Below are 22,888 nucleotides of genomic sequence, written 5' to 3'. Positions count from 1 at the left end.
ACTGGATCATTCTACACATCTGTGTAATTTTTCACGCAATTCCACCCAGCCATTTGTTTGTGAATCCTAAGACAAGAAAGAATCGCCCATGTCAAATTTACATGTGTGTGTATATATATATATATATATATATATATATATATATATATATCGGAGTTCCTCTTTGGTCACGAATAACCATGGGATTGCACCTAGAAAGTTACCCTCCGAGGCACAAGTCCGGGCAAGGTTGTTTATGGAAGACCAGCAGTCGCCCATGCATACCTGCCTCCCCTCTCCATGCCACTGATGTTATCCAAGGGAAAGGCAAACGCCAATACAGCTTGGCACCAGTGACGTCGCAACTCATTTCTACAGCTGAGTGAACTGGAGCAAAGTGTTTTGCTCAAGAACACAACACGCAGCCTGGTCCGGGATTCGAACTCACAACCTCATGGTCGTAAGTTTGGTGCTCTGACCACTGAGCCACATATATATATACATACATTTGTGTGTGTGTGTGTGTGTGTGTGTGTGTGCTTGCTAGTGTCTGTTTTTCCTTTAGTTTTTGCTTACTTATACACATCAACAAATGAGCCAATAAGATACTCTCTGTGTGGTTGTTCAATTTGCTAGAAATAGTAGCCAAATCTCCCTCATACTATGCTCTTGTTAGTATTAAGGAAAGAGAAAATGTTTACTCCTCTCCATCATTATGATTAAAATTAATATTTTTGAATTTGTTCACCTCTATGAATTTAATTTTTTTTAAATGCTTCTGTCCATTGCTTGATACAGGAAATTGAAAAATCCTTACCAAAGCAGAGAAATTCTACCTTAACAAAAAATATAGAAAGAGAAAGAAAAGGTTTTGTTTTCCAAAGCCAAAAGATGTTTTTTTAGCTGGGTGTAATTTTATAATTTAAACAAATTCAAAATTTAAATTTCAGAACATAAGACTTACCACATTATCTGGTGTATAGCTGCAGTTCAAATGGATACAAAACCTAAGACAAATGTGTGTGTGTGTGCGCGCATGTGTGTATGTGTGTAGTTGGGTCTTTAATAGCCAGGGGTCACTTTAAGTTCAATCGCAGAAAGGAATTCAAAACGGCAACACACGCAATCATATACATACAAACATACCCATACATACACATACATAAACAAATACATATCTATCAGCCACTCCCAAAAGCCAATTTGATCCAAAATTCTGACCACCATTCTTTATATATTTGGACACACACACACACATACACACACACACACATTTAGCTTTTCGCTTTTATTCATTACTTTTTTTTCTTTTAATCGTTTGTCACTATTCATTTGTTTTTAGTTTTGGGGGTTTCACTTTAGCGGCACCAGTTACACATGATACCAGGAATTTGCTTGGTGTTGTCAAAGTGGAAAAGTGTTTTTTTTAAGTTATTGAAAATTTGAAACTAAAAGGCATGGTTTATTTAGACTGACTGTTGCAGAGATGTGAAAATATAGCTACTACCCATTAATTTCAAATTAAACTTACCAAAGACGAGGGTCTTCCAGCGCCCCACTAGCATCCCAAACTCTCTTAATGCCCCCGCCTAGTGCCCCTTTGCTCCAAAATTCCCCACTCGAGCTCCAAATGCTCCTCCCATAGAGAGGGGGCTTATGGCCCCCATTGAGAACCTTTGTTTTAAATGAACTTGATTTTTATGAAACCTTTTGACTTATATATTAATATAAACCAACTTCAATATCATCATCATCATCATCATCATCATCATCATCATCATCATCGTTTAACGGCCGCTTTCCATGCTAGCATGGGTTGGACGATTTGACTGAGGACTGGTGAACCAGGTGGCTACACCAGGCTCCAATCTGATTTGGCAGAGTTTCTACAGCTGGATGCCCTTCCTAACGCCAACCACTCTGAGAGTGTAGTAGGTGCTTTTATGTGCCACCGGCACGAAGGCCAGTCAGGGGTACTGGCAATGCTTGAAATGGTGTATTTTACGTGCTACCTGCACAGGAGCCAGTCCAGCGGCACTGGCAACGGTCTCGCTCGAATGTCTTTTCATGTGCCACCGGCCCAAGTGCCAGGAATATATATATATATATATATATATATATATATATATATATATATATATGCATATATATATATATGGTTTGCTTTTGTGTTTTTTTTTAAGTGACTGTTTTCTGAGAGTTTATTTATGCTTTATATAACATCATTGTCATTTGATTCAACTTAAAAAAAAATATTTAAAGATAGTATGTATTTAAATTAAATTTAAATAATTTTCAGATGAATATTAATTGATTTTAACTAATGAAAGTAACAGAAAAAAACAGAACAAAAATTACAGCTATTGATGAAAACCGTTATTTCCAGATTTAATATGAAGAGTAAATTTTTATTATATTACAGGTTGGTTTGTGTTTGAATTTACGAAATCTTCCTTGGTATGATGAAACAGATCCACACACATTTTTTCCTCGTTGTTACCTACTCTGTCATAGTGAAGAAAAGCAAGAATTTATTGGTAAATATTTAAACATCATATTAGTATATGGTGATTTTTGCCATATGAGGGTGGGCTGAAAAGTTCATAGGCTATGAAGGAGTGATGTTAGAACTGTGAAATCTTACATGGATTAATTTCAACTCTCCTTATGAATAATTGCATTATTTCTTTCCAGGTAAACTGACATCTCACTGCTCAAAGAACACTTCAAATGTAACTAGTAGCGACTTCTCTTGAAAATGGACAAAATTTAGCATTATGATGTTATAAAGTACCTGCAGAAAAAAGGTTTAGCCCCGCAGTGACATTCATGCTGACATGCTTGTTACATTAGGGGATGATGCTCCAGCTTTATCAACTGTGCAAAAGTGGGCAGCTGAATTTAGGAGAAGGGAGAGTCTTGAAGATGACCCAAGGTCTCAATGTCCTGAAACTGCCACCACCAAGGAAAACATTGATTGTATTCACCACATGGTGATGGATGGCAGGTGATTGACTATAAATCCAATAGCCAATGGATTAGCATATCCTGTGAGAGAGTCGACAATATTCTGCACAATGAACTTGGCATGATGAAGGTTTTGGTGAGGCAAAAGGCATTGTGTTTACTGACTATTTTCGAAAGGGCCACAGCATCAATGGAGAGTAATATGCCAACTTGCTTAAGCAATTACAAAAGACTATCAAGAGCAAATGTCCAGGAAAACGGACAAAAGGTGTCTTGTTTCATCAGGACAATGCTCCAGTGCACATGTCCTTGCTTTGAATGGCTGCTGTGGATGAGTGTGACTTTGCACTGATTGATCACCCTTCCTACTCCCCTGATTTAGCCCTGTCTAACTATCATCTGTTCCCCAACATGAAAAGCTATTCAGCTGGGAACCAGTATTGCAGTGATGATGATATCGTGTCTGCTGTGGATGACATTTTTTTACCAACAGGATGAAAGCTTTTCCACCAGCGGGATCCAAGCATTGCATCACTGATGAGAGAAATGTGTGGACTACAAGGGGGACTATATTGAAAAATAAAGTTCATTTGGTCACCATTCATGAGAGTATGTTAGCCAGCCTATGGACTTTTCAGCCGATCCTTGTAATACTCTTTGTAAATTTTTAAAAGTCTCTCAAAGAAATTTTGTATTTTCTTTAACAACAGACATCAACATTCCTCAGCAAGTAATTTATTTGCTGAATCCTGTAAACAAGAGCCTCAAAAGTCTTTTAGATTCATTGGTCTGGAGAAGCTTTGGCTGAGAGGCATACAACAAGGTCAAAACACCATTGTCCCAAAGTACCCTTAACCCTATAAATCAAGTTTGTTATGAAGACACATTCATTTAAAAGTGGTTGTTCTCCAATGATTAAACACAATGGCAATTAACACATGTTCGAATCTGCTAGAACATATTAAGAATGAATGTGGATCATTCTCATGAAAGTTAAAACAGCTTTTCAAAAATTTCTAGAATGTCCAGAAAAATTACTATACACCTATAAAGGTATGTTGAAATGGTTCATATATGGACAAATATTGATACTGGGACGTTTTCTTCCAGATCTACTCTGTTTGGAAGACAGACAATATTTATCTTGAAAATGCCACACCTATTTTCGTCATGCAGGTCACTCCAGGTAAATGAGAATTGTTACCACAAACATTAATGTTGAGCAAAGATATTAGCATTGTTTTAATTCAAAGTTTAATGTAAATAAACACCATGAGGCATTTTTTGCTGCTCTGGAGAGATTCAGAGGAATTCACAGTTAATATTTTCAGGTGAAGCAAGATATTTTGTGCGATGTCATACATCATATGATTTGGATCCTCTTTAAAAAATTCAGCATACATTCTTGGTAAAAAATTTTTTTCCTGGGCAGTCAAACTTTATTCTAAAGAATAAATCAGTACAATTCTTGTAAATGGTCAAGATTTACAACTTGTGTCTGGCTGTCATGTACATCACATGAGAATGGTCCATATGTATGTCATTACATGAATTATTGCCACCATAGATTATTTGCCATCTAACATCAATGATAAATACAGACACTAATATATATATCATCATCACTTAACGTCCATCTTCCATGCTGGCTTGGGTTGGATGGTTTGACAGGAGCTGTTCAGGTAGAAGACTATATATATAATCTCGAGTAGAACTATAGAAAATTTAACTGCATTAAGGTGCAGGCATGGCTGTGTGGTAAGAAGCTTGCTTCCCGACCACATGGTTTCAGGTTCAGTCACACTGCATGGCACCTTGGGCAAATGTCTTCTACAATAGCCTTGGGCCAACCAAAGTCTTGTGAGTGGATTTGGTAGATGGAAACTGAAAGAAGCCTGTTATATATATATATATATATATATATATATATATATATATAACACGATATGTATATGTTTATGTCTTTGTGTCTGTGTTTATTCCCCACCACCACTTGACAACCAGTGTTGGTGTGTTTATGTTCCCCAGCGTAGCAATTCAGCGAAAGACGCTGATAGAATAATGGTACCAGGCTTAAAAAAAATAAATCCTGAAGTCAATTTGTTTGACAAAAGACCTTCAAGGTGATGCCCCAGCATGGCTGCAGTCAAATGACTGAAACAAGTGAGAGAAAAGATTGTTGTTGTTGTTGACTGTGATTGAGCCTTCTGTAAGCAACTTGCTGCTGTTTTTGTCTATTTAGAACTGCAATGTCCATTTTGTAAGCTAGTAGGGTGTGATATGAAGTGACTTGGCTACCTTTTTTTGTGCGATTTGAGCAAGTATGTAAAGGCTCCCTCAACTTGATAATAATAAACATTACTTTTACTTGTGGGATTCAAATGCTAGTTTAAGAACTAACCAATTGCAACCTACTATATATATATATATATATAAAATTAAAACATAGGGTAAAAAATCAGATATTAATTAATATCGATTTATTACCAGGAAGCTAGCACATTTAAAGAATCAGAGAGATTCAGAAAAAATATCTGAGATCTTAGGGGATTAAAGTATATTTTTATATATAACGATGACCACTAAAGTGGACATTTAATGTGCTAGAAATAGACCACATGTTGTGTCTACTAAGACCTAATTGTTCTCAAAACGAAATTCAGCGAAATACCATAATTAGTAGACACAACATGTGGTCTATTTCTAGCACATTAAATGTCCACTTTAGTGGTCATTGTCATATATAAATATATATATATATATATATATATATATATATACATCTGCACACACTTGGAAACAGGTGAGGGTCGGCGATAGGAAGGGCTTTTGGCCATAGAAAATCCACCTCAATGATTTCCATCCAAACCATGCGAGTGTAGAAAGGTGCATGCTAAAATGATGATATATATTTATAGATAGAAATTTTAGTAATTTTGCTTCTATCTTTTACTTGTTTCAACCATTAGACTGCGGCTATGCTGGGGCACTGCCTTGAAGAACTTTTAGTCAAATGAATCAACCCCAAGACTTAACTTTTTTTGTTTTATATAAGCTTCATTTTATATAAGCCTTATTCCATCAATCACATTTGCTGAACAACTAAATTACAAGGTCATAAACTCACCAGCACCAGTTGTCAAGCAGTGGTGGACCACAAACACAGATACATACAGACACACACACACACACACGCACACACACACACACACGCACATACATACATACATACATACATACATACATGATAGGCTTCTTTCAGTTTCCACCTACCACATCCACTCACAAGGTGTCTCACAGTGGGGCTGAACTTGGAACCATGTAGCATTGAAGCAAACTTCTTACCCTACAGCTGTGGTAAGAGTTTCAGTCATATGAAATTTCATTACAAGTTAGAAACTAGTCTGGCTGTGTCCTCTTCTCCTGTTCACAAAAATATTGTCCATGAAGCCAAAGAAATGACATCTGTCTGTCACCTACGATGTTGGCTAAAATCTGTAGATTTATTCTGTAGTACAGAGTAGCACAGAAACGCTTTTAATGTCCTCTAAATTTATTAAGATAGGTGGAGGCATGACTGTGTGGATAAAGTACGAGCTGAATTGTGTGGGTAAGCAGTTGTTTGCTGTATAACCATGTAGCCCATATACATATGCATGGAAGATGGATGTTAAACCATGATGGTGATATATTCATTTATTGTTTTCAGTCATTTGACTGTGGCCATGCTGGAGCACTGCCTTGAAGGATTTTAGTCAGATAAATCAACCCTCAGACCTATTTTTTAAAGTCTAGTACTTATTCTATCAGACTCTTTTGCTGAACTGCTAAGTTACAGGGATGTAAGCACGCGAACACTAGTTGTCAAGTGGTGAGTGGGGAATAAATACCCCACCACACACACACAGCAGGCTTCTTTCAGGTTCTGTCTACCAAATCTACTCACAAAGCTTTGGTTGGCCTGAGGCCATAGTAGAAGACTCTTGCCTAAGGTGCCACGCAGTGGCACTGAACCCAGAACCATGTGGATGGGAAGCAAGCTTCTTACCACACAACCATGTCTGCACCTCATATAAAGAGAGGAAGAGAGAGAGAGAGAGTGTGTATGTGTGTGTGAATGTTGACATTCCACATCTTTGCCTGTTGCTGATGTGATATTTATATTCCTTGTTGGCATTACAACTTGTTGCTCTGAGCTTTCAAAAACCAGTGGAATAGAGACCTTGAATAGCTGTTAAGTGTTGGCAACAAGAATGACATTTGGTCATTAAATGCTGTGTCAAAGTAGTCTTTATTCAACCTCTGCCAGCATAGTAAAATAGATGTAAAATCAATGACTGAACAACAGTTGAAATCAGAATAGTAACTTTGTAAAATTTAATCTCTCTCATTTCAGATGACTTCAATCTTACTGCCTGTACAAGCATTTTAAAAATTGTCCTTGAGGCATACTATTCAACTTCTAGACGATATAACAAGGGATACAATGAAGAGATTAGAAAAATCATTGCAGCTGATAGAAGTGGGGAAACTGAAAATCTTAATTTCGGAGAAGAATCAGAAAAAAAAGATGGTAAGTAGATTTATTTTATCGAATAACTAGAATTGTTTTAATTAGTATTTTGAGGGATTATTATCTTGATTGAGGGTTAAACACAAGATTATATTTGTAAGGAGGTGTAAGTTTGATTGAACTGATCCCAAGCTGCTTCTTAATTCCTGTTATATCAGCTAGTGCTCCATTGGTTGCGATGACGAGGGTTCCAGTTGATCCAATCAATAGAACAGCCTGCTCGTGAAATTAACATGCATGTGGCTGAGCATTCTACAGATTACTGGACTGAGCATTCCATTTGATTACTGGACTGGGCTGTGTGTTGTGTTCTTGAGCAAGAAACTTTATTTCATTTTGCTCCAGTTCACTCAGCTGTAGAAATGAGTTGTGACGTCACTGGTGCTAAGCTGCATTGGCCTTTGCCTTTCCTTTGGATAACATTGGTGGCATGGAGAGGGGAGGCTGGTGTGCATGGGTGACTGCTGTTCTTCCATAAACAACTTTGTCCAGATTTGTGCTTTGGAAGGGAACTTTCTAGGTACATCCCATGGTCATTCATGACCAAAGCGAGTCTTTACTTTCTCTCTCTTTCCCTTCCTCTTCCTTCTGATTGGGTAACCATGTATCTCCTCCACAGCAGCATACCTGTTTCTGCCCTCATCCTTGATCATTCTGTCCTCCCTTCTCTGGCTAGGTAACCATGCATCTCCTTTATAGCAGCACACCTGTTTCTGTCCACTTTCTTGCTAACTCACTCTCTCCAGGTAACCATGTATCTCCTCTTCAGCAACACACCTGTTTCAGTTCTCATTCTTAATCATGTAAAAAGCACTCAGTCCACTCTTTAGGATGATTGGTGTTAGGAAGGGCATCCATCTGTAAAAATCATGCCAAAACACACAGTCGCCTGGGTTAGTCTTTTTTTTTTTATGACTTAGTAAGAGGAAGAAGAATATTGATGATGAGCTTTGCATGGCTCACCTGACTTGTGAGGAAAGTGATGATACACTCTATAGCCCACCTGGTAAATCCATTCTACAAATTTCTATACAGTTTGTCTACTCAATTTCACAGACAAGGCCATGCAGTAGGATAGAACTTGTAACCATGTGATTGTGAAGCAATCTTATGTAAACAACCAGGCCCTTACTCATATATCCATCAAATATAATTTTGTTTAATTTCTCATGACTTCATTAAAAAAATTACTAATATCTTTTACTCTGATATTTTCAACTGAAAATGTCGAAATTCTTTCACATGCATGATGTTTATTTCTTACTTTTAATATCATGGCTTATTTATCTATTAAACCACATGTTCTGATGATTCTTGTTTCTTATTGTGCTGTTCAGAAAAGAAAACCAAAAGAGAAATTCTCAGATTACCAGCTGACATAGTTGAACAGGCTGTCAGGTACTGTGATCTATTTTTAGGCAGCAAGGATAATCAAGATCTTGATTCCAGAGTTGAAAAAGTAAGAATTATTAGCTTTCTCATTGCTACCAGTTTATTTGTTTTAGAATAAGGTATATATTCATTTACTTCTTTTATGTTAATAAAATTGAAGCAATGGTTTAGATTGACTGGATTTGAGGATCCAAGAATGGTAATGAAGAATCAGTTATTTGTTGATTCAGTTCTGGACTTATTATAAGCATAGATTTTAGAATAAAAGGGAAAATGTATGGAAATTTTATGTAGTGAGGTATCGTGCTTCACCTCCTCATCCCAGGTCTTCCTGGGTCTACTTCTTCCACAGGTTCCCTCAACCGCTAGGGTGTGGCACTTTTTCATACAGCTATCCTCATCCATTCTCGCCACATGACCATATCAGCGCAATCGTCTCTCTTGCACACCACAACTGATGCTTCTTAGGTTCAACTTCTTAGGTTTTTTACGCCCCCGTAACTTAGTGATTCGGCAAAAGAGACCAATAGAATAAGTACTAGGCATCCAAAGAATAAGTTCTGAGGTCGATTTGCTCGACTAAAGGCGGTGCTCCAGCATGGCCACAGTCAAATGACCGAAATAAGTAAAAGAGTAGTGGGGGACTGGCAAACCAGACTCCAATCTGATCTGGCAGAGTTTCTAATTGGAGTCTGGTTTGCCAGTCCCCAGTCAAATCGTCCAACCCATAACGTCCACTTTCCATGCTAGCATGGGTTGGACGATTTGACTGGGGACTGGCAAACCAGACTCCAATTAGAAACTCTGCCAGATCAGATTGGAGTCTGGTTTGCCAGTCCCCAGTCAAATCGTCCAATCCATGCTAGCATGGAAAGTGGACGTTAAATGATGATGATGATGATGATATATTATATATATATATATATATATATATATATATATAACAATTAGAAAATGGAGGATAATATGCTAGCAATAGAAGTATTAGATATAGCGGAGGTAAGAATCCTAACACTGCTAACAACAATAGTAATGGGAATAACAGGGCCCTGGGGTTAAATGGAAGCGCAATAAATGGCAGTAGCATAACAAATCCTAACACTAATCACACTAACTATGGGCACCTAGGTAGAACTTGCAATTGTAGAGTAAAGGAAAGCTGCGTGTTCGGAAATAGCTGCATGAGAAGAGAAGTGGTATACCAATGTGCGACTAAAAATAGTATGAAACAAAGGTTTAATTATCACAACTACACATTTAGGAACGGGAACAGAAGGAATTCTACCGGATTAAGTAGCTACATATGGGAACTAAAGGATAAGGGCATCAACTTTAACCTGCACTGGAAAATATTAGCGTCCGCACCTGCATATAATAACAAAAATAGGAAATGCTTATTATGCATAAATGAAATCTTTTTCCTAATTAGGACCAAAATCCCGATTATTAATAGTTTGAAGGAAAGAAACGTTTCATGCCTTCACAGAATTGGATGTACTTTCTCTAAATTCAAGTAGAACTCAGGTCTGGATACCGCGCATGTTTTAAATAATACATATTTAAGTTAACCACTATTCTTATGCTGGGTTATGGCATATGTAATTCTGTTATCTACATACATATATCTAATATAAGAAAATACCTAGTTCTAGGACACTGCTTTTCGCTAGCGATAACTAATTATGCTCTGCTGACATTGGGATGGCTAACACTTGATACTTAAGTGAACATATATGTGGGTACATGGATGTGCATGTGTATGTATATATATATATATATATATATATATGTATATTTGTGTATGTGTGTGTGTGTATATATGTGTATGTATATATGTGTGTGTGTGGGTGTGTATATATATAGCTACAGTAATTAGGAGGTAAACCTAGCTTGATATTAACATACAGGCAGCAAGACATACACTAGAAAATGGGTAGCACTGCAGACACGGCCCCTTTATCAAAACTAATAGAAGTGGCTATGCGTGTGTATGTGTGTGCACATGTAGATGTACCTACATGTGTTGTCGTTGGTATTGTTCTTGTTGTCGTTGGTCTTTTATTACTAGAGATAACTCCTCCTGTGTGTATGCACATGCATATCTATTTGCTTGTGAGTGCATACGTGGATGTATGTACGTGCATGTGTGTATGTGGATGTGGATATCTATATGGATGTATGTATGTGTATATATGTATGTATATATATGTATATATATATGTGTATATATGTGTATGTGTAGGTATATGTATATGTGTGTGTGTATATATGTATAAGTATGTGTGTGTGTACATCTATTTGTGTGTGTGTGTGTGTGTGTGTATTTACATATGTGTATATGTATAGGTGAGTATGTAGGTAGGTATGTAGTTGTGTACATACGGATGTAATGATAGTTGGCCACACAGTTGTGTATGTATGAATAAGTATGGGGATATGTGTGGGGACATAATGTGTATAAGGGTGTATATATGGATATGTATAGATGAGAATGTAGTTATCCTCATTGTTTCTGTTGTGGCTATCGGCTTGTAGTCTTCTTGAAAGTCTACCAATTTAACTCTATTGCCATTGCATTGGGAATTTTACCCCCTCACCGTGAGTATATAGTAGGATTAAGAGATGTGTGGCTGCGCGCATACATGTGTATATACATACACGCACGCATTAGCGTGAGTACGGGGAGATATACAGAGCACGCGTGTGTGTGTGGGGGGGGGGATGTGCGCAGGCAAGCTAACATCTTGACCGGTCAGTGGCTATCCAACCGTAGCTAAGCGTAGGCAGTTTAAAACAATAGTTGCCCAATTGGAAGGAGGGAAGTTAACGGTAGTAATTAACCCTCCCCCATTAGCAGCAGAATGGTAGAGCCGTTGGAAGAAGCAACAGGATATCTTATACCGCTAAGTTTGAAAGTTTGGCATATTATTGTTGTTGTTGTTGTTGTTGTTGTTGTCACCATCATCGTCACCATCACTGTTATTGCTACTAGAACATTAATAACTTGTATAAAATGAACTTCTACATAGAACCTTTGTTCTTATATGTCGCATTCACACTCTCACATATTCATACATCTTTTATGCCACACAATAACTCTTGTTATTCATTTCATACGGTTGTCTTTTTTCTATCGTCTCATTACTGGTATTTACGAATTCACTAATGTTTGTAGTATAACGTAATTACTTGTATATCATCTTTGATATATATTTTGGTTTCGACCGTGTGACACGTTTAAATAAAAGGAGTCCTCTGTTATTCCATTCGTCACCATTTCTCCTTTTTGAGTTCGCACGGTCGTTTTTTCATCTTGGGTTAAGAAAATTTTTCTTCGAGGTTTTCGCTAATGGTCGTACAGAGATTTGTCTGTCGATTGTCTGTAAAAGCGTACCTCTTCAAACACTCATCACCAAACAGCCTTTTTGCCACCAGCGTCGTGCGCCAACCAAGATTACCACTGTGACGACAACAATTACTACTACCAACTACAAGCATTCCCCCCGACGTCGCCAAGTTTCAACAGATCCTTACCACTGTCAACATCATTACCACCACACATACAGAACACAGCTATAGCAGTTCCTGCGCCGACGTCTTCATCAATGTACTCTATCTCGGTGTTTTGGGACTTTTCGCAGTCTATACTACAGACACTTTCACTTGTTCTGTGTTTTTTCTCACACACACACTTGTGCACTCATACATTTTCTTTCCTTTCAGGGAAAACAAACACTCAGACTTTTACATCGCGTGATTCCAGTTTCCTGGACAGTTGTCATCACGGTTGTTTTGTCATTGTCATTTCATTTATACGTTGCATGCATGTGTTTTAGAAGTGTACATTTCATTTCTTTGACTTTTCTTTGTGTGTGTTAGTACCACATCTTGTGGGTGGTTTTTCAGTGGCCATCCTGCCTCAGGTGTTCTAACAGATTTCATTTATCGTGCGTTTCCGCACTGGCAAGGGAGCCCTGTAGTAACACTGTGCGCATGCGTAGTCTCACGCATGCGTAGAATTAAACAACCAAGCGTTCCCGCTCAATTCATTCTCTTTCTTGCTGGCCAGCATAGAGCAATGGACGTGTCAAGAGTGTCTCTAACATTCGAACTCTGGAGACAGCTTCTTTACGTGTTAAGCTGTCTCTCTACATCTTTCGGACTTACGCTCGACAGCTCACTCACACCTACATAACAACGTCCCAACAACAGAAGTTGTAACAACAAGAACTAAAGATGTATATATTTACCACCTAAATAAAGTGTTGTTTAAGTTGATAGTCTGGAGTTCAGCGTTCCGTTATATTCTATAAGTTTATAGTAGGAAAGTCAGGTATACATCTAAAGATGTATAACCACTTTCTACTATACTTGTATATGCACACATGGGAGTAAGGGGACATCCGAGTAAGGCTGTGCACACGGACCCACACATATATATGTGCATTGGAGTGTCTATAGCTACCTATTTATAATGTTTGTAGGCTCTTTGTGTGCCTTGTATTTTTAAGGGTTTTTTGACATATATCTTTTTTATATTTTTTCATGTCCCACCTGCTATACCTTCATTTTTCATTTATGTATTCTTTATTATTATTATTTTTTTTTCCTGCTGTACCCTTATTTTTATTTTTATTTTGATTTTAATTCTATTTTTTATTTTTATTTCTATCTTATTTTTGCTGTTGTTTTTCTTCTGGTCTCTACCACACCTCTGTTTTTACCTCCTGCTCTACATTTGTATGAAACCCTTTGTGAATCTCTGAAGAGGTCTAGCGGTTTGGGCATGTAACCCCATTTCAAAATGTCATCCGATAATCACTCCGGAAAGGAATATTCGGATAGAATGGGGCTTGCTAAAACTAGGCCGAAACAGCTGTAAGATTAAACTTCTGTTCATCCTCTAATTCCTTATGTACTTTGTACTTCTATATGTAAACCAGGTTGGCAAAATAACATAGTCTGCCATAGACACCTGTGCTTTGGTTCTTTCTTTCTTTTTCTTTCTTTTTTTGTCACTTTTGCTATGAATTAAATTAATGAATTCAACGGGATACACCGTCTGCAAGTAGTTGGGTTCAGCATATTATCCTCCATTTTCTAATTGTTATACAAATTTTGGGTAAAACCTCCACTTTTACCCGCTCCCATTGATTGCACGTAGTATAGCACTAGTGTAGCAATAATTGGGTACCCTCCCAGCAGTATACTGGATAGATACTATCCCTTAGTGGGTTGAACCCCCAACCCCTAACTCTCTCACGTTATATATATATATTATATATATATATATATATATATATATATATATATATATATATATATATATATATATATATGTATATATATATATCTTAGATATATATATGTAACTATATTGCATACGTATATATATATATATATATATATATATATATATATATACGTATTAAATAATTACAGAGGCATCAAGCTGTTAGATCAGGTTATGAAAGTTACAGAGAGGGTCATAGCCCAACTAATTAGGGAGCGAATCAATTTAGATGAGATGCAGTTTGGGTTCGTGCCAGGTAAAAGCACTACTGATGCCTTATTTCTAGTGAGACAGTTGCAGGAGAAATACCTAGCTAAGGATAAACCTCTGTACCTGGCTTTCGTTGACATGGAGAAAGCCTTTGACAGGGTCCCCCGATCCCTTATCTGGTGGTCAATGAGGAAACTTGGGATAGAAGAATGGTTAGTGAGAGCTGTGCGAGCCATGTACAGAGATGCTGCCAGTAAGGTGAGGGTTGGAAATGAGTACAGCAATGAATTCCGGGTAGAGGTAGGGGTCCACCAAGGTTCCGTCCTCAGCCCCCTCTTATTTACCATAGTCCTCCAGGCAATCACAGAGGAGTTCAAGACAGGTTGCCCCTGGGAGCTCCTCTATGCTGATGACCTTGCCCTAATTGCGGAGTCACTATCAGAACTAGAGGAGAAGTTTCAGGTGTGGAAGCAAGGTCTAGAATTGAAGGGCCTTAGAGTCAACCTAGCTAAAACCAAAATCCTAATAAGTAGGAAGGTAGATAAAACACAAACCCCTTCAGGTAGATGGCCCTGCTCAGTATGTAGAAAAGGAGTAGGTAGTAACTCTATAAGATGTACCCGGTGCAAGCTATGGACACATAAGAGGTGCAGCAACATCAAAGGCAGGTTAACTAGCAAGTTAGTTTTTGTTTGTGGCAGATGTTCAGGTGCAATAAAGACTGCAAACAAACAGGAAACAACTTCTATCTCATTCCAGGGTGAAAAACTAGAGGTAGTCGATAGCTTCCGCTATCTGGGCGACCAAGTTAGTAGTGGGGGTGGGTGCGCTGAAAGTGTAGCTGCTAGAATAAGAATAGCCTGGGCAAAGTTTAGAGAGCTCTTACCCCTGCTGGCGACAAAGGGACTCTCACTCAGAGTAAAAGGCAGACTGTATGACGCATGCGTACGAACAACCATGTTACATGGCAGTGAAACATGGGCTGTAACTGCTGAGGACATACGTAAGCTCGCAAGGAATGAAGCCAGTATGCTCCGTTGGATGTGTAATGTCAATGTGAATACCCGTCAGAGTGTAAGTATCTTGAGAGAAAAGCTGAACATTAGAAGCATCAGTTGTGGCGTGCAAGAGAGACGATTGCGCTGGTATGGACATGTGGTGAGAATGGATGAGGATAGCTGCGTGAAAAAGTGCCACACCCTAACAGTTGAGGGAACCCGTGGAAGAGGTAGGCCCAGGAAGACCTGGGCTGAGGTGGTGAGGCAAGACCTTCGTACATTGGGCCTCACCGAGGCGATGACTACTGACCGAGACCTTTGGAAATGTGCTGTGCGTGAGAAGACCCGGCAAGCCAAGTAAGATCGTTGCCAGTGCCCCTGGACTGGTTCTTGTGCGGGTGGCACATGAGATGCACCATTTTGAGCGTGGCCGTTGCCAGTACCGCCTGACTGGCTCCTGTAGGATTTTCGAGCGAGATCGTTGCCAGTGCCCCTGGACTGGCTTGTGCGGGTGGCACATAAAAGACACCATTTCGAGCGTGGCCGTTTTCGTGCGGGTGACATGTAAAAGCACCCACTACACTCTCTGAGTGGTTGGCGTTAGGAAGGGCATCCAGCTGTAGAAACTCTGCCAAATCAGACTGGAGCCTGGTGTTGCCATCCGGTTTCACCAGTCCTCAGTCAAATCGTCCAACCCATGCTAGCATGGAAAGCGGACGTTAAACGATGATGATACATGCACACACACACATACACAATGTTTATCTTTATTTTTAAAATATATGTAAAGGTTAATGCTGAAGTAATATTAGAATTGTCTGGAAATTAAAGTACAAATGTGTTTTCTATATTTTTATTTTATAGTCTCTAAACGAAGCCGAACTAGCAGATTTACGTCATTGGCATTATCACGTTATACAGTAAATATATTGTTTCCTAATTTTTACCATAATCATTTACTTGTAACTATCCAATTACACACACACATACATGCATACACTGTTTCATCTCATATGCTAAGTTAATATTGTTAAAGCTTCTCCAGTGTCTTACTCTTACTTTTCCTCCTGCATTTCACATGACTTTCTCACTCAACAAGTGTCATTGTTTTCCATGGCATTATATCTTAGATGGGCGACCTAATCTGATCATCATCACATTTGATTGCACCCATCAGTCCACTGTGTTGCAGGTATATGTAGTAAGTCTCCAACCTGTGTATAACTTGTGAGTCATAGTTTCTTCCTTTGTTCCCTCACCTGCCAATCTCAGAAGTCCTGCAAAGTCAAGAGCAGTACCTTTCCTCCTCTGATGAAGCTATAAAAACCTTCACCCTTTTTTTTTTGTTTTTTAACTAACTTTAAAAATTGATTGCAGTGGATGTCATTATTATAGATATTGTTGGTTTTGCTACTCACTACCACTCGTGTGGAGGCACAATGGCCCAGTGGTTAGGGCAGCAGACTCGCGGTCATAGGATCGCGGATCTGATTCCCAGTCCGGGCGTTGTGAGTGTTTATTGAACGAGAACACCTAAAGCTCCACGAGGCTCCGGCAGGGGATGGTGGCGAACCCTGCTGTACTCTTCCACCACAACTTTCTCTCACTCTTACTTCCTGTTTCTGTTGTGCCTGTAATTCAAAGGGTCAGCCTTGTCACACTGTGTCATGCTGAATATCCCCGAGAACTACGTTAAGGGTACACGTGTCTGTGGAGTGCTCAGCTACTTGCATGTTAATTTCACGAGCAGGCCGTTCCGTTGATCGGATCAACTGGAACCCTCGACGTCGTAAGCGATGGAGTGCCAACAACAACAACCATTCCTGTCTGCTCTTGAGGCTACACATACACACTTATGTGACTTAGGTAATGTTGGTGCTGGTGGTGGTGGTATTGTCTATGCATTTCAGAAACAAAAACATTCAGCAGTAATATAACATGTGAATATGTGGAATAATGTACCTTATTTGAAATTTAGGAAGGGTGGACATGAGGAAGAACATCTGGGTATAGAATACTGCCTTGAAGATGTCTTGTCTTACCCATGCAAACAAGGAAATACAGACATGAAAATGACGATGATGATGATGATGTAATTCATCAGATGGAGCTGTGTGTAAAATACACAACCTGTGTACTCATTAAGGTGTTAATTATTACATGAAACCCACTAGTGTAGCTAAAGTGTGTTGCCCAGTGTGGCCCTTCAGTTTGCCACCCCAGGCCACTGCAAAAAATACATATTGCCTACAGCAGACCTAAAAGTGGTGTTGCCTCTATAAAAATGCCGCTCGGGATGGATTGCCCCTTCTGCCCCCCTCTAGCTATGTTAGTGATGAGACCTTTCTTTCATGAAAATGAAATGTACTCTTGATTATACTTAGACATTCATGTGGGAGTGTAAGTAAGAAACAATTTTACAGCATTGAAATTTATTACATATATTTTTGTAGTAATATTACATTCATAATAAGAATTTCATATCCCATGAATTTTACATTCAAATAGTGATTAATGTTTTTAGTTCTGATTTAGCCATTGAAGGTGTGACTTCAGCCTTAGCCAACCTATGTGAAAGCACCTTAAAACGTCTTCGATTGCAGTGTCCTCAGTTATATTTGGATGGCAAACACAATATATGGATCCTTAAACCAGGTGCCCAATCTCGAGGAAGGGGTTAGTTATACATTTTTTTGTAAACTTATTTTTTTGTACTTTGTATTGTTATTTGCTAGTTAAAATCTGCATGTTGTTTCATTGGGGAAAATCTATACCATAGTCTTTGAAAAATAGGAATAGCTTATTAACCATTTAGCATTCAGATTATTCTGTCAAATACAATACTTATTTACATTGTTTTGAATTAATGATACATCATCTCATAGATTTTAGATTTCAATGATGTAATAGTTTATTTTTGATATAACACTTTAGAGCAGGTGTGAGAGGTCAGATTTGGTTGGTTTGAACGTAAAACAGGTTGAATATTTGGGCTGGATATAGCTGGTTTAAGTTCTAAAAAAGGATTAAAAATTTCACAAATCAAAAAGATACACAGATCCAAATGATGAAAAAATACAAAGATAGAATATTCTATCCATCTTATAGAAAAATGAATGTAGAACAGACAATGATTCTAACATAGTGTAAGCCAACGATCATAATGCAGGTCATCAAAATTAGAAGTTATCTTGTGAAATTAAAATAGTGCAGCCTTCAAGAAAACAGATAATATATTTCCTATTTAATAACACAGTGTGACACAGTTTTTGGGTAGCATCTGTCAATTTCTATTTGCTTGCCCCTAGAAAATATGAAAAAAGGCTAATAGTTCCTTCAAACTTTGCTTTTGTTACATTTATTCAAACCCCCAAAGAATTTCTCTCAACACATGACTATGATGCTCCCCTGCTACTCCTGCTCACGATCACAGATGCACGTATTGTCAGCCTCTAAGGGACATGCTCCAGTTGTTAAGGTCAAGCAACTGACAAGCAAAACTGTGGTATTGAGCAAAATATTTACTATAAGGATATTTCTGCTTCAGCAACTCAGCACTGAATCTGCCTGAAATGTAATGGAAAACAGGTCAGTTTCAAAACATTGATGTCCAGGTCACAAAAGCAAAGTTTGAAGGGAATAGTAGTAATTTCCTTTGATTTCTAGATAGAAGCAAGTAGGAAATAACACTTATTGACCAATGACAAAAAAAATAATTTACACTGTGTTATCATTAGAAGTAGTGTGGAGGGACCCAGTGGAAAAGGTAGACCCTGGAAAATGTCGGATGAGGTGGTGAAATATGATCTTCGGGTGTTGAGTCTCACGAAGATGATGACAAGTGACTGAAACTTTTGGTGATTCACTGTGCTTTAGAAGACATGTCAAGCCAAGTGAAATCATAGTTGTGGCTCAGTGCCAGAGACATGTAAAAGGCACCCAGTACACTCTGTTGAGTGGTTGGCAAAAAGAAGGGCATCCAGCTGTAGAAACCAAACCAAAACAAGTCACTGGAGCCTGTTGCAGATCTCCAATTTACCAGTTTCAGTCAAAACGTCCAATCAACAAGCATGGAAAACGGGCATTAAATGATGATGATGATGAGCACGCTTGGGTGTCCATTCAACAAGTTCACTTTTGCAACCATGTTGTTTTGTTGCATGACACTGTGGACAAGTGTCTTCTATTCTAGCTTATGGTTGATCAATGCATTGTGAATGAAATTGGTAGATGGAAACTATATGGGAGCTTGTCATATAAGTGTGTGTATTTGTGTGTGTGTGTGTGTGTGAGTGTGTGTGTGTGTGTGTGTGTGTGTGTGTGTGTTGATATCGGTTATATGTTATGTAAAACTGAGGCACTTCATATTACATACTTGGTGCAATTTTTTATGCCTGCCATAAAATATATATTTAGCATTGAGCTGTTTGTCATTCAGAAGACCTAGAAAATAAGTCTCTTAAAAAAATTAAGAATTGATGACAGGAAGGGTATCTGTTGGTAGAGTACTACCACAAAAATTCTCATACAACCCATGCCAACATGAAAAAAGCAGTTGTAAAAATGGTGAGGATGCAATCATTAAAGGATTTGGTGTTTTTGTTTCTCTACTAGCATGTCAAGAATTAAATAAATATTTGGAATTTTCTGCAGTGGAATTCAGGAAAAGAAAAAAGTATTTAAAAAAAATAAGTAGTTATATACCTATGTATAGTCTCTCTGGATATATTCTATAATCAAGTATAATTTCATTCATAGCTTTTTTGAAATACCTTTGTGTTATTTCTGAATCCAAGATGTATGACCTCCCATATAGGCAGGATCTAAAGTGGGAAAATATTCAAAATTTTTTATTGTAAATTTAGAAGTATTCATATTTTCAGGTTTGAGAATGTGCTTCTCAAGGTTAAACTTTAATGTAAATTTAAAAAAAAAAGTATCAAGAACATTTAGGCGCAGGAGTGGCTGTGTGGTAAGTAGCTTGCTTACCAACCACATGGTTCCGGGTTCAATCCCACTGTGTGGCACCTTGGGCAAGTGTCTTCTACTATAGCCTCGGGCCGACCAAAGCCTTGTGAGTGGATTTGGTAGACAAAAACTGAAAGAAGCCCGTCGTATATATGTATGTATATATATATATGTGTGTGTGTGTGTGTGTTTGTGTCTGTGTTTGTCTCCCCACCATTGCTTGACAACCGATGCTGATGTGATTATGTCCCCATAACTTAGCGGTTCGGCAAAAAGGGTCCGATAGAATAAGTACTAGGCTTACAAAGAATAAGTCTTGGGGTCGATTTGCTCGACTAAAGGCGGTGCTCCAGCATGGCCACAGTTAAAAGACTGAAACAAGTAAAAGAGTAAAAGAGAGTAAAAAGAGAGTATTTGTTAATCTGCTGCTACAGAATTCAGGTAACAAAAAAAAAAAAAGAAAGCACTGTAAGCAAGCTTAAAATTGTCTGAATGTTAGCCAGTATACTAAAAAATATTTTCAGGCACAGACATGGCTGTTTGGTGAGAAGCTTACTTCCCTGCCACATGGTTCTGGGTTCCGTTCCACTGTGTGGTATTTTGGGCAAGTGTCTTCTACTATAGCCTCAGCCAACCAAAGCCTTTTGAGTGAATTCGGTAGATGGAAATTGAAAGAGGCTTAGCGTTTATATGTATGTGTGTGTCTTTGTGTCTTCTTTTGTCCCCTGCAACCATTTGACAACCAGTGTTGGTGTGTTTATGTCCCCATAACTTAGTAGTTCAGCAAAAGAAACCAATAGCAGGCTGAAAAAATAAGTAGTGGGGTCAATTCATTCAATTAAAATTCTTCGAGACGTTGCCTCAGCTTGGCTGCAGTCTAATGACTGAAACAAGTAAAAGATAAAATTAATTTATCTTTTGAAAAATAAATAAATAAATAAATAGATGAAATAAAAGAGAAGTATCTTTGTATAAATTTTTGTTTATATGATACAATTTTCTGTTTATAGCTTCTGAAAATTCTGTTATGCAGACAACACTTTGATATGAAAACAATAAGAATTAATTGGAATAAACAATTTTTAGTGTTTAATATTCTTCAGCCTGTGTTCCATATGACATTGGAATCTATTTCAAATCAAATTGTAAAAATATTTTTACATTGGAATGAACCTGGAAAGATTACTAGAGTATGTTTAACTTTTATAGTTCAATGTTGTTTGCTTTTTTTTGACAGCAATCAACTATTAGCTATAAATAAACTCCATAATAGAAATAGATATAAAGTTAAATTATATCAGGAAATAAATACAGATAAAGCTATCAGTTGTTTTGATTTATTCCCCAAAGTATATCAATAATTTATTTACATGAAGCATACAAAATCAGGACTGATTTAGTAGCAATAAGCATGTGAGAAAAGCAAAACATGTACTGACTTTAAGTATGATGTATCATAGAGGAACCTGATCAGTAAAAGTAGAAAGCAAGAAACATCTGGAAAAGATTTCGAAGTACAAGTGTTGTTAGCTGTATATCATGACTAAGAAATGAATCAAGTTTGAATGGGCTACTACTAATAATATTTATTATTATATTATGAGCTAAGATGACAACTGATAATTTAAACCACCAAAGAATGCTGTGAGAGAAAATGCTGAGGTTGCATAAACATCAGATGGAAAGTGAGTTGAGAAATGTAGATTAATGTTTACTGGCAATAGATTTGGGAGAAACTGAAAAAAATTATTGAGTAAGACAGACTAAATCAAAAAGTGCAACAATTCATAGAAACAAAATTTATAAATACAAAGTGAGGTTGGGAAATAGTAGTTGCCTACACTGGTCATATCTTTCATTATAGCATCCACAATCATATAAACTAATACATTGTTTTTGTAATTTTCAGGTATAAGTTGTCATGATGATTTGGATAGTATCTTAAAAGTTGATGAAGGGAATGTAATAAAGAAGGAATCAAAATATGTAATACAAAAATATATTGGTAAGTAATAAACTTCTTCAGGTTGAAATATGAATGTATAGTCTTTAATCCAAAGGAATTCAGATCATTGTACATATTTCAATTTATAAGAAACAGTCTTGTAGTTCAGTAATACTAAGAAAGGAGAGAAAGTGCATATCTAAAGTAGATACTTATCCCTGGTTCATTATCAATGCTTTTAATCTGGTAGAATATTGGTTTCAAATTTTGGTACAAGGCCAGCAATTTCAGAGGAAGGGATAAGTTGATTACATCAACTTCAGTTCTCAACTGGTACTTATTTTATCGACCCCGAAAGGAAGAAAGGCCAAGTTGACCTTAGCAGAATTTGAACTCACAATGTAAAGACGAACAAAATGCTGCTAAGCATTTTGCCTGGCATGATAATGATTCTGCCAGCTCACTGCCTTGGACAAATATTAAGAAATGAATATTAAATTAGACATGAACTGGGTCACTAATGGCCAGAACCTTTTTAAATTATGGTTGCTAAGTTAAAGAAG

At 37.6% G+C, this 22,888-nt stretch overlaps 1 protein-coding gene across 5 annotated transcripts in view; it reads left to right on the top strand.

Annotated features, from left to right (window-relative positions):
* The window catches only part of LOC106868417 (tubulin monoglycylase TTLL3), a 99,622-nt gene that overhangs the window by 52,656 nt on the left and 24,078 nt on the right, over positions 1-22,888 (top strand). For all 5 annotated transcript variants that reach the window (XR_016241030.1, XR_016241029.1, XM_052966487.2 and 2 more), the window contains 6 exons: positions 2,402-2,516; positions 7,343-7,519; positions 8,857-8,978; positions 16,277-16,332; positions 17,937-18,088; positions 22,290-22,385. Coding sequence is in view for 3 of the 5 variants with exons in the window: in XM_052966487.2 (XP_052822447.2) it covers positions 2,402-2,516; positions 7,343-7,519; positions 8,857-8,978; positions 16,277-16,332; positions 17,937-18,088; positions 22,290-22,385 (718 nt within the window). In the remaining 2 variants the exon portion in view is untranslated. The remainder of the gene's footprint in view (positions 1-2,401; positions 2,517-7,342; positions 7,520-8,856; positions 8,979-16,276; positions 16,333-17,936; positions 18,089-22,289; positions 22,386-22,888) is intronic.

The sequence above is a fragment of the Octopus bimaculoides genome, chromosome 3 (genome assembly GCF_046866305.1).
Source record: "Octopus bimaculoides isolate indiv1 chromosome 3, ASM4686630v1, whole genome shotgun sequence".
NCBI classification, from domain to species: Eukaryota; Metazoa; Mollusca; class Cephalopoda; order Octopoda; family Octopodidae; genus Octopus; species Octopus bimaculoides.
Note: the sequence above shows the minus strand (reverse complement) of the source record. Positions and strands in the feature narration are given on the sequence as shown.